This window comes from Erpetoichthys calabaricus, chromosome 9, assembly GCF_900747795.2.
Source record: "Erpetoichthys calabaricus chromosome 9, fErpCal1.3, whole genome shotgun sequence".
Taxonomy (NCBI): Eukaryota; Metazoa; Chordata; class Cladistia; order Polypteriformes; family Polypteridae; genus Erpetoichthys; species Erpetoichthys calabaricus.
The window spans coordinates 68,347,510-68,366,290 of NC_041402.2; the positions used below are offsets into that span (position 1 = coordinate 68,347,510).

At 41.9% G+C, this 18,781-nt stretch overlaps 1 protein-coding gene across 7 annotated transcripts in view; it reads right to left on the minus strand.

The window, feature by feature from the left end:
- Positions 1 to 18,539, minus strand: part of mtss1lb (MTSS I-BAR domain containing 2b) — a 265,560-nt gene extending 247,021 nt beyond the window's left edge. For all 7 annotated transcript variants that reach the window (XM_028809688.2, XM_051931520.1, XM_028809683.2 and 4 more), the window contains exon 1: positions 17,551 to 18,539. In XM_028809688.2, coding sequence (XP_028665521.1) covers positions 17,551 to 17,619 — 69 coding nt within the window. In that variant the 5' untranslated portion in view covers positions 17,620 to 18,539. The remainder of the gene's footprint in view (positions 1 to 17,550) is intronic.
- Between the last annotated feature and the right edge of the window lie 242 nt (positions 18,540 to 18,781).

Consider the following 18,781-nt stretch of genomic DNA (forward strand, 5'->3'; position numbering starts at 1 on the left):
AGTGTTATAGCTCAAAAACAATAAAACAGACACATTTTCGTTGTCTGAAACCGGAGGTACTTCTTCTTTTGCGCGATTTTTGACAACACGTGCGAACAGTCCTCCTCACAACACATCGACCAACGGCCTTGAAGTTACACTGGCATCACCAGAGGATGGACCATTACGTTGTTTTTCGGAACACTAGAAGAGTGACACTCCGGGACGAGGCCATGACTGCAGAAAAACTGAGTCGCTTCTTTCCGGTAAAAATACAAGCTTTGCAAACTTTGCTTCATTGATGTAGCAGTTCTTACAGTATATGAACGTTATTGTTGTTACTTACTGTGAAACAGCTACCATTTGGTGATTTCATTTACTAACACTAAGTCTGGCAATTTTTATAGTGCTAGCATTTTGAATGGTTGCTCATTGACTTTTACCGGCTACTATAGCTAGTAAACGTTTCGAGTGTTAACTGCGCAAAGTGTAACACATGTTAGGAGAGCAACGTGATTTACAGAAAGTTTTCTTAACATGTGTCACACTTGTCAATGAGCGACCATTCACACATTTACACACATTCAAAATGCTAGCACTATAAAAATTGCCAGACTTAGTGTTAGTAAATGAAATCACCAAATGTTAGCTGTTTCGCAGTAAGTAATAACAATAACTTTCTTAAAAGAACTGCTACATCAATGAAGCAAAGTTTGCAAAGATTGTATTTTTACCGGAAAGATGCGACTCAGTTTTTCTGCAGTCATGTCCTCGTCCCGGAGTGTCACTCTTTTACTGTTCTGAAAAACAATGTAACGGTCCATCCTCTGCAGATACCATGCAGTGTAAGTTCAAGGCCGTCGGTCGATGTGTTGTGAGGAGGAGGACTGTTCGCACGTGTTGTCAAAAATCGTGCAGAAGAAGAAGTACCTCAGGTTTCAGACAACGAAAATGTGTCTGTTTTATTGTTTTTGAGCTATAACACTTTCATTATTTGAATCACAAATAAATCCAGAAAATTATGTGTAATTTTAAGTTTATGACTGCTATTTGTTACCACTGAATTAAAAAAATACCTTATTTTCCCTTATTTTATTCTTTAATCAAAAATCAAAATCTGAAAATTCCTTTCATTTTTCGTATTTTCGTTTTTGCTTCTAAAATGAAATTTCAAATACCAAAAAGTACACGGACTTTTCTCCTTCTCATTTCTTGCATTTTTCTTTTCTGATGTGCGAAAGAACAAAAGGAAAAAAGTAATTGTTTTGCGTTTTTAATTTTTCCCTTTTAAGTTGAAAATCAAATAAGTGTCTCTTTTTCTTTTTTAAATTATATTTTCTGAAACGGAACTTCAAATACCAAAAAGTATACGGACCTGGAAAACTACAGACCTCTATTTTAATAAAATTACTTTACAAAATTTTATTTAAAGAAGTAATCATATTTTTTTGTTAGAAACATAGGTGGCAATATTTTATGTTGCTACAGCCTCCTGTGACCCTGACAACAGCATTGAGTCTTCTTCAGTAAAGGAGGGATCTTACAGCATTCACTATATTGACATTTTCCTGGATCCTTGATGCCATTAGTTTTATGCAACTGCATAGTTCAATATCGACATGGCATAAGCATTATGCACACAGAGACCTCAGGACAGAACCAGGACACACTGGAGGGATTAGATCTCTCAGCTGGCCTGGGAACGCCTTGGTGTCTCCCTGGAGTTGGAGGAGGTGGCAGGGAAGAGGGAGGTCTGGGAATCTTTGTTTAGACTGCTGCCCCTGTGACCTGGACCCGGATAAGCAGAAGAAAATGGATGGATGAATGATGCAGATGTTAACAGATCAAACAGAATGTTTGAAGTAATACATGTGGCTTGTAATCTCTCACAGTCTGCAAGAATCTGTCAGCATGAAACAAGTGGCACCAAGCCTGTGAAAGTGCTGTGGGTGTCATAAGAGTAAATTCACTGAGGGCACCAGACAAAAAATAAACACAAAGAAGAAAAATGGCTCATCCAGATATACAGGCAGTAGCAGATTGATTACACCAGAGAAAAATGGGACCCTGGTGCACAAAATGGAGAGCAGGCTAAGGTAAGTTAAGTTGGAACTCTGGCTTTTTACAGGCTGACCAGGAAACTACTGGTGATAAAAGCTACATATATTGTATTTGTAAAAAATAAACCAACAATTTTATTGCTGTCTATAACTGAAGACCAAGTAAGGAGGCAACTGAAGGAGTTAAATGCAGGAAAAACCATGGGACCAGATGGAGCGAGTGCACAAGTTCTTAATGCCTGCGCTGACCAACTTTGTGGTGTCCTCTGTCACCTGTTCAGTTTGTCCCATAGACTTCAGAAATTGTCTCTGCTGTGGAAAACACTCCTGTTCCAAAGAAGGAAGGCACCACTTCACCTAATGACTACAGACCAGTAACACGTCTCATATCAAGAAGACCTCAGAGAGACTGGTCCTGGACTATACGAGTCATCTTGTGGTAGACCACCTGGACTCACTGCAGCTTGCCTACTGGACAAAGGCTGGAGTGGAGGAAGCAACCATCTATCTGCTCCACAAGGTGGATGTAGAGGTGGTCCACATTAATGACAGGTTGGACTGGTCTCAGAATACAGGGGAACTGTATAAGAAAGACCAGAGCAGGCTCTTCACATCTTCTATAACTCTGTGATGGCCAGTGTGATTTTCAATGTTGTGGTGTGTGTATGTATTGTAACATCACTTCAGGAGAGGCCCACTAAATCAACAAGCTAATTAAAAGGGCAAGCTCAGTTCCAGGATGCACTCTGGACCCGTAGAAGTTGTAGTGAAGGAGAGAATTAAAACAAAACTGTGCCATTATGAACAATGCTACACATCATCTCTCTGACACACTAACACTGTGTACTTTCAGCCAACGAATCATTTAACAGAAGTGTGTCAAGAAATGCTACTGGGGCTCCTTTATACCAACAGCAATACGTCTGCATAATGCCTCACTGTGACTGTGACAGCCGAGTCAGAACTTTCTTTAGTCATTCTGGTGTGTGTTCAGACCATAGCACGTGTGTATGTATGTATTTATTTATTTATTTACTTACTTAAATACATAAAGAGGTAGATAAGTATTTATTTAAAAAGCTTCTGTAAAAAGTAAAATCCAACCCCTAAAGCCTCCATGGGGACAAGTAAAGTTATTTTTATCTATCTCTCTATCTAATTTAAATGTCAAACCATCAAAGCCCAAACTGGATTAAGCATGCTTAACAATAAATGGATTGATATTAATGTAATTGAAATATGAGCAACAAAAAAGATAGTAAACAAAGATGCCTCAATAAACTACAGAAAAGATTTTTCACAAACACACATCACAAATAAACAGTACAGTATATCCCAGGGCACTAGTCAAATAGTCAGAGTACACAAGGGACAGACAGAGGCTGAACATATACAATTAGGTCCATAAATATTTGGACAGAGACAACTTTTTTCTAATTTTGGTTCTGTACATTACCACAATGAATTTTAAATGAAACAACTCAGATGCAGTTGAAGTGCAAACTTTCAGCTTTAATTCAGTGGGGTGAACAAAACGATTGCATAAAAATGTGAGGCAACTAAAGCATTTTTTTAACACAATCCCTTCATTTCAGGGGCTCAAACGTAATTGGACAATTGACTCAAAGGCTATTTCATGGGCAGGTGTGGGAAAGTCCGTCGTTATGTCATTATCGATTAAGCAGATAAAAGGCCTGGAGTTGATTTGAGGTGTGGTGCTTGCATGTGGAAGATTTTGCTGTGAACATACAACATGCGGTCAAAAGAGCTCTACATGCAGGTGAAAGAAGCCATCCTTAAGCTGCAAAAACAGAAAAAACCCATCCGAGAAATTGCTACAATATTACGAGTGGCAAAATCTACAGTTTGGTACATCCTGAGAAAGAAAGCAAGCAGTGGTGAACTCAGCAACGCAAAAAGACTCGGACATCCACGGAAGACAACAGTGATGGATGATCGCAGAATCATTTCCATGGTGAAGAGAAACCCCTTCACAACAGCCAACCAAGTGAACAACACTCTTCAGGGGGTAGGTGTATTGATATCCAAGTCTACCATAAAGAGAAGACTGCATGAAAGTAAATACAGAGGGTGCACTGCAAGGTGCAAGCCACTCATAAGCCTCAAGAATAGAAAGGCTAGATTGGACTTTGCTAAAGAACATCTAAAAAAGCCAGCACAGTTCTGGAAAAACATTCTTTGGACAGATGAAACCAAGATCAACCTCTACCAGAATGATGGCAAGAAAAAAGTATGGAGAAGGCGTGGAACAGCTCGTTATCCAAAGCATACCACATCATCTGTAAAACACAATGGAGGCAGTGTGATGGCTTGGGCGTGCATGGCTGCCAGTGGCACTGGAACACCAGTGTTTATTGATGATGTGACACAGGACAGAAGCAGCCGAATGAATTCTGAGGTGTTCAGAGACATACTGTCTGCTCAAATCCAGCTAAATGCAGTCAAATTGATTGGGCGGCATTTCATGATACAGATGGACAATGACCCAAAACATACAGCCAAAGCAACCCAGGAGTTTATTAAAGCAAAGAAGTGGAAAATTCTTGAATGGCCAAGTCAGTCACCTGATCTTAACCCAATTGAGCATGTATTTCACTTGTTGAAGACTAAACTTTGGACAGAAAGGCCCACAAACAAACAGCAACTGAAAGCCGCTGCAGTAAAGGCCTAGCAGAGCATTAAAAAGGAGGAAACCCAGCATCTGGTGATGTCCATGAGTTCAAGACTTCAGGCTGTCATTGCCAGCAAAGGGTTTTCAACCAAGTATTAGAAATGAACATTTTATTTCCAGTTATTTAATTTGTCCAATTACTTTTGAGCCCCTGAAATGAAGGGATTGTGTTAAAAAAATGCTTTAGTTGCCTCACATTTTTATGCAATCGTTTTGTTCACCCCACTGAATTAAAGCTGAAAGTCTGCACTTTAACTGCATCTGAGTTGTTTCATTTAAAATTCATTGTGGTAATGTACAGAACCAAAATTAGAAAAAAAGTTTTCTCTGTCCAAATATTTATGGACCTAACCTAAACATAAGAAGCTACAGCTGACATCCAGAAACACCAGGTACTGAAGTAGTTAAATATGAATAGCATACCGGAATTCACAAATTATAGAAAGAGACGACTCACGTCAGGTTTTAGGCACATTGTTCACCGTACTACTTTGTTAGGCCTGTAAGGTCACCATTGGCATGTTTACAGAATGCAGTGAAATTCTTACTTCCACACGCTAATCAAAATGCAGCACGTCACCACTCCACTTTTACTAGACTACCTACAGCTCAGACTAACTGACAACACTGAAGGCCACTGTAAACAACACCCTGGATTTTAATCTAGTTAACAAAGAAAGACGTTGGAAATGATAAAAGACAAAATAAAAATTGCACAATCAGTAAAATATATTCAGAGCTGGCGACACAGCCACTTGTCTATGCTGACTGCTGTGGTGAAGGCACACGAATGCAGAGCAAGCCTGAGGCACATACAATTTACAAGGCTGCCTTTGGTCCTTGGCTTAGGTGTGTGACGAAATGACAACCCATTTAATGAGGAAATGCTGAAATGGGACTCCTCCGCTCACCCCACCTGAGCTGTGCCATAATGGGATTGTCGCCTAAGGTTATGGCTGCACTGGTTCCACACCTTGTCATTCTAATAATTAACAGATTAAAAATGTGCACACCAATATCTTTCACCACCAGATGTAAATGCCACCTATCTATTGTCCTGCTAAGAAAACATCTTTCTTTGATGCAAGATAATAACAAAAAAGTGTAGATAACAATATTCTGATGCATGTGTGGCAAAATATGAACACATTCAGAACAAATTATACAGACCCACAAAACTGACTTTTATATATAAACACTTTATAAAGACGGCCAGCAAATTGAATCATCAATCACATTAAAACTTAATTAGAGCCTCAAGCCAAGGCAAATGAAAAATGGCAAGTACTTAGTACTAAACCATTCACATTTGGTCTTCTCCGTGATTTTTTTCTACATGTCATCACCAGATATTTTGTATGTAAACTTCAGCTCAGTCCATTTCTGGATTTTTGAAACACTAGAAGACAACAGACAACTGCACTGGGAAAAATGATTTTAACATCATCTTTCACCCTTGAGCACCAAGACTTTACATGATGAGCTGGCTGTCAACTGTAAATGTGCTCCGTGAGCTAAGATACCACAAATCTCAAGAGGAAATGTGGACTACACAGTTGTTAAATACAGCACAGCTAACCAAAAGTGGATAGAATTCACAGGAGAGACTTTAGATGAGCTATCTGTGCAGATAAACATAAGAAGCTTTACCACCGGCACGTGGTGCTCAAGTGTAAAAGATAGTTGCCAATATCAGGACATACGTACTTTCATGGAGGGCACTTCCAGACACGTTATTGTTAAAATGTTTAAAGTAATTTCTTGCCTTCCCTATGATTTATGCAAAGAGACTCAACCTTTTCAGAACATCAAATAAAGACAAATTCTGCACTAAAGACATCACAGCTAAGATTTTCTCCGTTTTGCCTCCACATTTCATCTTAATCAACACCCAGTGCTATGAGTTGGACTTTATACTTGCATGTTGCAAATATCTGGCACCAGCAAGAGTGAAAGAGAAGGTCTAAAGGACGGTAGTGAGACCAGCTATGCTATATAGGCTGGAGACGGTGACACTGACCAGAAAGCAAGAGAAAAAGCTGGAGGTAGCAGAGTTAAAGATGCTTAGATTTGCACTGGGTGTGACAGGGATGGATAGGATTAGAAATGAGGACATTAGAGGGTCAGCTCAAGTTGGACAATTGGGAGAGAAAGTCAGAGAGGCGAGATTGCGTTGGTTTGGACATGTTCAGAGGAGAGATGCTGGGTATATTGGGAGAAGGGTGCTAAGGATAGAGCTGCCAGGGAAGAGGAAAAGAGGAAGGCCTAAGCGAAGGTTTATGGATGTGGTGAGAGAGGACATGCAGGTGATGGGTGTAACAGAACAAGATGCAGAGGACAGAAAGATATGGAAGAAGATGATCCGCTGTAGCAACCCCTAACAGGAGCAGCCGAAAGAAGAAGAAGAAGAAGAAGTTGCAAATATCTGGCACCAGCTTACCAATACAGAACATACCAGCGCTCTCTCAGAGGCTGCAGCTGAGAGCTTCTTTGATAGTCCAGCTACTTAGGAAAATACGCATTTTTCCCTCTGGCTCTACTCATCTGCATAGCAAGCAATCAAAAAGTTAGAAATGACAATATGTATCTGAATTGGAGTGCTGGTGCTGTCTTGAAGACAGACGGCACAGAAGGCGTTGCAAACAGCCTGTTTCCCTCTGGCTGAGCTCTTTCCAGATGACCTTTCAGGGTAAAGAACTGACCGCACTTACTATAATGCATGCTTTTTTAATACAATGATGACTCATTAAATCGGGAGTTTCCAAGCTGTGGGCTGAGAAAGGATGGCAGAGGAGGCAGCAAGCAATATTATATAGGAATCTCCTCCTTTGCCTTTTTTTAGGCAGAATCATTCTTTAAAACAAAAATGGCAAACTGACATTACTTTGGCCATGAGGCATCCACTGATTCTATCCCAACTTTAATTAACATCTACTTCTCATGCATTGGTAAAACACACTGAGGTGAAGAAATAGAAAATAATCAGAAGTGCAGAAAGGAAGTAGTTGAAAGCCAGATGACACACTCTGCAAAGCCGACTTAGGCACCACACCAGTGTACCTCTACAAAGGCTGGGCTGGCAGCCTCATTCTTCCCCAGCAAGTGGAGCTAGTGCTCTGGACATGGGCTGTGGACACCTAGGATTTTCAATGAGTGATACTAGATGGGGACAATGTAATGGGTAGAACGAGTTCTGTGGTCCAATTCGTGCCTGATCACTGTCACCTCATATCCTTATGGATTTTGGCCTAGAACAGATTAGGATGATTAGTACCTTTATGCTGAACTGCCAAGAGTGATTGTGGGTATTGGACTGGAACCCTGTGCAGGATGTTTTTTTTGTTTTTTTTTGCCTTGAGCGATGCTACCAGGTTGGGCATCAGTTTCACACTTGGTTAGCTGGATTTAGTAAATAGATGGAAATGTACAGTAAAAGCGGGCTGCTCTATAAGACAACTGCACCACATGTAAGATGTTCTGGGAGGTGGGTGGGTGCAAGGTCTTGAACTGTGTGTGATGATGCCAGGACAGACTCCATTTCCCTAAAGACAATGCATTCAAATAAACAATAACTTGTGTGGGGATCAATGCTGACAAAGGTATCCTTATTGTGCCTAAAGGCCCTAGCGTGGGCAGCATTGTGTAAACTCAAATAACCGCTGTGTGGCCTATATGACATTCTCTGCAGCAAGTTTGTAGCTAAGAGGTGCAATGGACAAATATACTGTGGAGATGAAATGAGATGCTATATCTGCATGGTGGTATGAATAAATACTATTTTGGGATAGTTGTGGATATTTGTCTGTTATACAAATAAGAATCCTGCCACCAGCAAAGTCTTCAAGGGTCTTTTAACACCAACAAAATCTCAAATCCTCTTAATGCAATTAAGGATCATGGGGAGCCGAGCAGCACTAAACTCTGGACAGGATGCCAGGCCATTGCTGGGCTCTCTTGCACACACAGTGTCACAAAGGTCCAATTTAGAATGACCAACCAACCTGATGTGTATGTCACTCAGAGAACAACCTACTCAGACACAATGAGAATATTCAAACAACAACAGGGCATGGGATTTGAACCCAGGATGCTGGACCTAAAGTGGAGGAATGCTATGAAATGAGCCTCTGATAGTGCTATATATTTAAAAGAAATGTTCAGTTTCAGGGCGGCACGGTGGCGCAGTGGTAGCGCTGCTGCCTCGCAGTGAGGAGACCTGGGTTTGCTTCCTCCCTGCGTGGAGTTTGCATGTTCTCCTCATGTCTTCGAGGGGTGCTCCGGTTTCCTCCCACAGTCCAGAGACATGCAGGTTAGGTGCAGGTTAGGGCGCCCTGCCCGGGGTTTGTTGGCTGGGATTGTGACCCTGTAGTTAGGATATAGCGGGTTGGATAATGGATGGATAGATGTTCAGTTTCATATTTTCTGGGAATATACCTTCTTGCAATCGCCTTAAACACAGTGCAACAAGCAATTCCTTTAAGCCATTTTGGAGTTGATTCTGCCAAAGGAAGACAACAAAAAGTATAACCACTGATTCCTTTTCTAATTCAGTTTATCCAGAAGCTGACACCATAGGGGGTAAGGCATGAAAGACAGACAAAGACACCAATAAACCTAATAGGACGCCTCTGAAATGAAATGCTCACTGACATAAGGAAACATGTAATCCTGACACAGAAAGAACCCGAGCTTAGAAGCGAGTCTAGCACTCAGTGACCAAGCACAAATACACTTCTGCCTGCCATTACAAGTAACACCACTAAGGCACATTGTTCAAAATCTAACTAAAAATGCAGCATTTCTCACCACTGTTCATCTTATTCAGTACCAAAGAAATGGACACCTGAGCATGGAATCTGTGTTCTTGGACTTTTGAACCACCATTGAAGTGATAAAATGAGCAAGGACCCAGTTTTTTTTTTTTTGGACTGGGAATACTACTTGGCCTGTGTGCTTTGTTATTTTAATGCATTTCTTGACGAATATTCTCTCCAATTGCCATCACTAAATGTCATACCCAAAGTTGGAGTTATGAGGCACCATTCTGGTATTTTGTGCTGCAGTCAAGAGCGTCTAATGTATTGTGTATAATTAGACGGCAATTTTTTAAGAAGGAGGCCACATACTCTTTACTATTGTGCCTCTCCGCCCATTACAGTAAACAAGGTTTAGGTACAAAATTGAATGCTTTCCCATAATTCATTAACAAGCTTTACTATTCATTCATCTTCTAACACGCTTATCCAGGGTAAGGTGGTGGAGCACCTGGAGCCCATCATAGCAATCATGGAGTGTCAGGAACAACAGCTGGACATGGCAACAGTCCATCACAAAGTAAGTTTTACCAGATGCTACATTAGTAAAAGGCCAACCTCTATACGTTCACAATCTGCCATGGGCGTCACAAAGAGACGTGCGGCATACCTTTAGAGGTCGGACTTATCTGTTTGCCCCAAAACAGACAGCGTGTCATTCACAGTAGCAGGATATGTTTGTCAAGCTTTTGTAATCTTTTCAAATTTTCTCAGATTTTTTTTGGCATAATTATTTGTATTTTCTTCCCAATATAGTAATCCCTCCTCCATCGCGGGGGTTGCGTTCCAGAGCCACCCGCGAAATAAGAAAATCCGTGAAGTAGAAACCATGTGTTTATATGGTTATTTTTATATTGTCACAGATTTGCACAGAAACACAGGAGGTTGTAGAGAGACAGGAACGTTATTCAAACACTGCAAACAAACATTTGTCTCTTTTTCAAAAGCTTAAACTGTGCTCCATGACAAGACAGAGATGACAGTTCCGTCTCACAATTAAAAGAATGCAAACATATCTTCCTCTTCAAAGGAGTGCGCGTCAGGAGCAGAGACAGAATCAGAAAGAGAGAGAAAGCAAACAAATCAATAGGGCTGTTTGGCTTTTAAGTATGCGAAGCATCGCGGCACAAAGCTGTTGAAGGCGGCAGCTCACACCCCCTCCGTCAGGAGCAGACAAAGAGAGAGAGAGAGAGAGAGATAGAGAGAGACAGACTTTGTTTTTCAATCAAAAATCAATACGTGCCCTTCGAGCTTTTAAGTATGCGAAGCACCGTGCAGCATGTCGTTTCAGGAAGCAGCTGCACAAAAGATAGCAACGTGAAGATAATCTTTCAGCATTTTTAGACGAGCGTCCGTATCGTCTAGGTGTGCGAACAGCCCCCCTGCTCAATCCCCCTACGTCAGGATCAGAGAAAGTCAGCGCAAGAGAAAGAGAAAAGTAAGCTGGGTAGCTTCTCAGCCATCTGCCAATAGCGTCCCTTGTATGAAATCAACTGGGCAAACCAACTGAGGAAGCATGTACCAGAAATTAAAAGACCCATTGTCTGCAGAAACCCGCGAAGCAGCGAAAAATCCGCGATATATATTTAAATATGCTTAAATATAAAATCCACGATGGAGTGAAGCCGCGAAAGGCGAAGCGCGATATAGCGAGGGATTACTGTAGTGAGGAAACCATTTTTGTCATTATTTAATTGATTCAAAATCATTCCAATAGTGTTCTAATTATGTCCCATCTTCATGCTTCGCCATCTTGGTCTTTCTTAAGCACCATCATTGTGGTTGGATTTTGTTTGTACCACAATTGATTTGCTTGCTTGTGACAACCAGCAGTTGTGATGTGTGACATCACCAATACAATGGCGTAATGGGCAGTGTTACATACTTCCTGGCTGTCTATGACTTTCATTGTGTTATTACAGCATTTTTTAACTTAGGACTTTGAAACTTAATTTTTGGGCACGTGTGTCAGACTGCTCTTTGATATTTTTGCCTTCGGTAATGACCTTAATTTTTGCTAACTTTCATCTCCAACTCTATGTTAAGATTCTTTCTCTGCCTTTTCAGAACATTTAAAGAAGCTACAGTGGCATGGACTTTGTTGGCAGTTCCTCTGACTGAAAGCTGCACAACAAATGGCGAGACACAATCTAACATGCGTTATATTCAACAAAGTGTTTCAATGGTACAGTAATAATAATAATTCTTTGCGTTTATATAGCGCTTCTCTCACTACTCAAAGCACTCAGCAATTGCAGGTTAAGGGCCTTGCTCAAGGGCCTAACAGAGCAGAGTCTCTTTTTGGCATTTACGGGATTCAAACCGGCAACCTTCCGATTGCCAGTGCAGATCCCTAACCTCAGAACCACCACTCCGCCTTTGGTCAGGACGCTGACAGTTTAAAAATGGGTTCCAAGAGTAACATTTATTTTTTCACTGCCATTTCATGAATTGTAAATAAATATTGTGTGAAAATTAACCATACTTTACTTGAACTGATACACAAGCTGCACCCAAACTCTGAATTAATCCAAGGAGATCCAAAGTGGCTTCAACACTTCCCCATGAAACTGGGTCCTGCACTTCCTGACAAAGAGACCCCAGACAGTCGGCAATGGAAAGACCATCAACAGTACCATCATGCTGAGCACTGGTGCTCCCCAGGGCTGTGTACTTAGCCCGCTTCCATTCACTCTGCTGACTCATGATTGAACAGCTGCATACAGCTGTAACACCACCATTAGTTTGGCAGGTGACACAACGGTGGTGGTGGATCTCATCAGCATGATTCGAGAATAAACATGGCTTGAAAAGGCAGGTGATATAGGTAGCCTGACCACCAAAGATGGCATGCTGAGGGTTTAACCTATTTTATAATCCCCGCTGCAATCCCCTACTACCCCATGACATGATAAAACAAGTGACCAGACTCAGCCAAAGTAATGCTCTTCTAGACCAGGAAGCTTTAATCAACCTTGACTCATAGTGCTGACATTTCATCACACCTCTTGAGCCAGGATGGAGGCACCCAGAAGAAGGAGGGAAAGAGGAGCTGGGCATTTGAGGTTTGGGGTGTCCTCTTTCTAAAGCATTTCTTTGAAAGGAAGGCACCACTCCTAGCTGAAGAGTCTGGACACTCAGGCCTGAGGAAAGGTCAAACAGATATTAGGTTTTGTATTTGTGTATTTACCACAATAGTGTGTCCATACTTGATAGAAATAACCATTTTAATACATACAGTATGTCGTTTTATATGTACTCGACAGCCACTAGTTATTTATAAAGGACATAACAGCAGTGACAAGATGCCCCAAACAAATAAAATAAGACACCATATCATTTAAGTCCATAGGAAAGGACAAAGGATAACAAATTGCTCCTCTGCAAATGCCTAAAGATCACTTGCTTTAGATTAGTGGAAAAAACACTAAAAAAGATGCTCGGACAATTAGTTCCCAAAGATATCAGGTTAAATGTATGGGGAGCTCATGTGGCTGAATTGGGGGGTGATGGTGGTGGCATGTACCGTATGACACACTTGTATGGACCGCTGCACCAATCTCTCTTGACTCGGCTTAGTGATCATTAGCATTCAAAATCACATTGAAAGTGACAAATGCGTACAAATTGGAGCGGAGCTTGCACAGCTGAGCCTGCGTGCATATGAGAGATGAGTGGCAGCAGTCATTTGATTAAGCTGTGGATCACATGACCAAAGACATTTAGAGCCACAGAGCAGTGCGCACTTCCTTTGACAGAGGAGGAGGTCCAGTTAGGCAAGTGAATTATATATTATATTTTTTATTTCTTACTATATTGAGAAATTGTTCTGTTCTGTGTACTGTATTGTATTGTATTGACCCCCTTCTTTTGACACCCACTGCACGCCCAGCCTACCTGGAAAGGGGTCTCTCTTTGAACTGCCTTTCCCAAGGTTTCTTCCATTTTTTCCCTACAAGGTTTTTTTTGGGGAGTTTTTCCTTGTCATCTTAGAGAGTCAAGGATGGGGGGCTGTCAAGAGGCAGGGCCTGTTAAAGCCCATTGCGGCACTTCCGGTGTGATTTTGGGCTATACAAAAATAAACTGTATTGAATGGGACATGTGCAGCACACTGTAGTGTCAGCTTAGGTCTTGCTTGGGGGGCGTTTACTCAAGAGGACACTGCCTCACTGCACTTGTGTCACAAGAATAGCCGATCCTTTTTGAAGACACGGACAGCTCAAACTTGAGCACAACACTTCTACACACTGGTAAAGGAGCCAGTCCCATTACAACCAGCTGGTTGAACTTGGTCTTCCCCTGACAAGACCATTCAGGCCTCACCTCTCAAATAGCGAGGACGGCGATCTTCATTCTATATAGTGCCTGGCATCATAATCACAAAGAATATTACAGAAATGTGCATCTGTAAACCAGAGAGCATGCAGTCTACCAGCTCCTCCATTCACCATGCTCATCTCGTTGTTCATTATTTTATTACTGACAGCGGGGATGTTTTCAGGCTCTAATAAAAGTTCATTTATCTTGCATTCGACCTTTACGGCGTCTGTTGCTTTGTGTTAAATTGTAAAGCATTTTGCACACACACTTTCTGCAACGCTCTGTATTCGCATATCGGCAGCCGAGTGGTGCAGCAGGACCACTTCACAGTATGGGAACTCCTGTTCCAAGCGTGGTAATGGATGTATGTTTCAACCCACAACCTAGAGGCACACAGCTAGCTAAATGGGCAACTCTTATTTGAGCTAATGTATCCAAGTGTGTGCTCTACATTGGACAGGGTCCCCTTCTTCATGCCACTTACTACATTTAAACAAATAACGAAATTGGTGGGTTACCAAAATGGTGTTCTGTAGCGTATACAGATTGCCAGGCCCAAAGATTTACTGTGATAAGGCCCGCATTTCCAGTTTATGCCATCTGGGAGATGAGCTATGCCTAATAAAGTGATGCAGATAGAATGTAAAGCAACAAGTTAAACTGGCATGAAATCTACCATACTGATTGAGATTTTTAAAAATGGGGGGGAAAAAAATAGATAAATTGAGATGACAACAGCGGCTAACACATCTGGCGTAAGTTTGTACTTAAGGTGGTATTCGGACTGACTTGCAGGAGAGATGCAAGCTGCTGGCAGGAATGAGCGTTATGCTGAATAATTCTGGTAACATTAGCTCACTAATGAACATCCATCCCATACCTGACAGTTTAGAGGAGTGAGGCAAAAAGAAGCAGACATAAATGAGGTGCCATTCTCATACGCACTGGATTAATCAACCTAGCACTCCTATCTGCAACTTAATGCAAAAGGTGACAGGAACATCATGATTCTCTCCACCAATTTAAAAAAACAAAAGGAAAAAAGTGTGCCAACTGACTATCTTGGTAAAAGTGGAGGTGGGCACTGGAGGAGACATTTACCAGCTGAATGCTACAGAGCAGAGCAGGTTTACTTGGAGATCGTCTGTCCTTAAATGTGCAGCGCAGTTGTTGCCGTGGAAACTATTTTGACCTATATTTCTCATTGGCAATATACTGTATTATAACAGAAATGGGGTGGGGGACCTGCTATAAAATATGGATAAAGACGCGTGTGTAGAGGAGTACGGCAACGTTAAACTATGTATGGCTACCATATGTGGGATTGAGGGGCGTGTGTGCTATTGCAGGGACGACGGGGATGAACACGTATGAGTGCAATATGTAGGAAAAAAGTGATGGGAGAATGTTTTCAGGAGCTGGCGGCATGCTCATGACAGAAGTATCCTGTGTTACTGGGACACGGTGAAGCAAATCCTAAAATAGGGTGAGGGTGTGTCTGGGAGGCCACGAAAACCTTACAACATGGCAGACAGCTGCATGCAAGTGTGTGTGGAAGTAGCAGGAAGCACAAAGAGAAAATGCAAACATATGGTGGGAGTATGAAAGCCATAAACACATGGGTGAGTGTGTGGAAGATGAGCTAATTAGGACAAGATATGTGAGTAGGATTGTGGGCTTGTAAACTATAGTAATGTGTGTGATTTTGTGGATGAGACCAGGAGCAATTCATAAAAATGCATTTGTCAGGAGGAAGGGCTACTGTATTAACATGCATGGGTGGTATGAATACAGTATGAGGGGACAAAAACTGTACCAGAACGAACAATAAGCAAAACACAAGAGTGTTAGAGATACAATCTTAAGTGAAGTGACTTACACTTAAAGGTATTTAATGCTGTGGCCACTTACAGTCAGACTGTGATAGAAATGGGATCAACCTGCGAGCTGGATAACACAAATCAAAGTAAGAAAACAGCACAGGGTAAAAGCCGCTACAATGTTGAGCAGAGAGTAGTCTGCAAATTACAGATTGGTATACAGTGGAGAAGGGGGTCTGTGTGGGTGTGGTTGGGGCCCATATAGGCAGGCACATTGAAAAGCAGTTTGGTTGTGGGAGGCATGGTGGCACAGTGGGTACTGTTGGCATCTTACAGCTTTGGGCTTCAGGTCAGTTTCCAACTGGCTGCCCTTTGGTTTATCGTCAGCATGTACTTCTCATTTTCCTACCATTTCAGTCGAGAACTTTATTTTCAAAAAAGTAAACACTTAGTTCCACCGCCCTGACGAAAGCAAGTGTGTATGTGCACATATTTGTACCATGGTTCAGAATGGCGACCCCTCTCTAGCTCTGGTTCATGCCAAGGGTCTACTGTTACTGAAATTGACTTCAGCTACTGCATGGCCCTTTACTGGATAAGCAGGTTCACAAGTTAGATAACTGGACGGCTTGGCTTTATCAATGATATAATTAAAAAACTTATAAAGCAATGACATCTATGAAGACACTGGGAAAGTGTTCTGTTGATTATCTGTATTATACCTTTAAATATGAAAGCATCAAAACAAGAGCAAAGCATCACACAGTAAAGGCTATCCAAGAGAATTAAGAGTTGGTGACAGTACGGCACTGGGCACTGTTCAGTGACATGGGGTTCTAGAGTTGTGCCACTATATAGTAAATTAAATGGGTTCCATGAGAAGACCGATATTGATCTTTTAAAACTGAGATACTAATTAGATATAGTTTTTAATAATACAGTCAAATGTCTGAATTGATGCTTTTTGCATTTATTCATTTTTTCTCATTCTGAAAAAAACATGAATTATCCGTTTACGGACGCTGCCAAAACCCAGAGTATGAAAGGCTCTATAGAAATGACGTTTTCATGATTATAAATTCCTCGAGATATCATGGAAACACGGCGGCCTGTCGGTGTACTGGCATGTGCCAACCAGATGACACTGCGTTCTTCCCTCTGTCAAAGATAATGGACACACGAGCCCTGCGGGTGCGCATTCCCTTCGTTAGTCCTGCGTGATTCTGCCAGATGAAGCCCGCACGCTGGACTTGTGCTGATGGATGCAACGGTCTGTCTGAATCGGACCCTTCACTTTACTGTTCTGCCCAGCCAAAGTTCGCTTCACTTCACACGATTAATCGCAGGCATGATTACATGTCAAAATTGTAGCTCGTATAGAATTGTTGCTTTTTGGGTTTTTTTTGGCAAATCGCATTTTATTTTAAAAAAACGCCGCAACAATAACATCGTCAGTAATGTCACTGTCGCAGTACACAGCGTTCTGTTGTCTCTAGGGTCTTTAGTCTCTTCTTTAATTATTCAGAATACCCTGAATTATTATGGGGTATATAATTCCAATATCATAAAGACCGTGTGCGATTTTTGCAAGCAGCTGCGGTATGGCTGTGTGGGGAACGAGGGGAGTAACATGCTAGAAAAAGTCTTTATCCTAAAGAACGTTAATGTCACATCACAACGAAATTTACGACTCTGCTCAGAAGCTGAATATAGTCTAACAATAATATTGGCCATGATGTTGGTGATGGGGCTCCTGCATGCTAAATAACCATAAACAGCAGATGCACGATACCGTGTCAGACCACAAACACACACACCACACACAACATATATGCATGCGTATGGATATCTGTCAGCAATCTTACCTTCATATCATTAACGATCGCTTGAAATAGCCCTCCGAGTGCCCCGCATTCCTTCTCCACAGTCTCCATATTAAAACATCCACTGATCACCACAATTACTCAGATCCTTGAGTGGGGAAAAATGAAAAATTTCGGGAATAAATTTCCAAGTCTGGGTGGGGGAGGGAAGAGCAAAAAAAAAAAGGAAAAGATTTAAAAACAGATTTCACTCCAGCTTCTTGTTTTCCAAATCTGCTTCTGTCGGTGTGCCTTTCAAATTATTTCACTGATTTGTTTCTTCCCAGTTGTACGCCCCGGTTAGAAAACCAAGATGCCAGCGAGACGTAAAAAGGATAACAAAACACAAAAGAAAACAGAAGCAAAGCAGAAATGATGATGATGATAATAATAATAATAAAGCCACTCCAAGAGTGAATGGCTTGTTTCGAGCTGCTGTGAGACTAGCGGGTGATGGAGAGCACAACAGGGATCTTCTTCTCCCCTTTCCCTAATCCTGGTTTTACTCTCCGCGACTGGTGACATGCAAAGCAGACGTCTCTCTGATGGGCATTTTCACCCCTTCTGATGGATTTCAAAAGGAATCACAGCGCCGTATAGAAAATTTAAAAAGATAGACAGAGAGCGCACAATCTGGCGGCGTATTGAAATGCTCTCACGGTATAGTGCAGTGTGTGTAAAAGCCGGAGATTGTAGCTATAGGCTGTGATTAGTACAGCAAACGGGGGCTGTAATCCGATCCATGGGAACGGGGCGGAGGAGAAGGCGGGGCGCACCCGACGCGACGCGCTCATACACCCCACAGGAGCGGCTCGCAGCGACGTCAACGAGATTTACCGCTTTGTAAAGCGGCTAGTCTACTGTGCAATAATAACAACAACAACGAGAACCCAGTAGGGCCGAGAAGAAATCACCAGAGGACTAATAGTTGATGCCTGCGCGAGAACGCACCCGCCCTGCTATCACCGCAACATAAAGCCGCAACCATCGGAACCTGGCGTTACACTTAAAAGGAGTGAAACGAGGCAGGTGTTCTGTTCAGCCATTCTGAAAACAAAATGACGTGTAAGGACGCGTGGGGTGGAAACATAGAAAAAAGGACAACACTGAAAAGTATTCTACTAAAGAGTAGCGTGAGCTACATGACAATTGCTCTGAAAAGCGCCAAGGCAGCTCTTGGCCGTAAACGAGTCCAGATTAGATATGCAAATATGGCACGCGAGGCTGGGGTCCG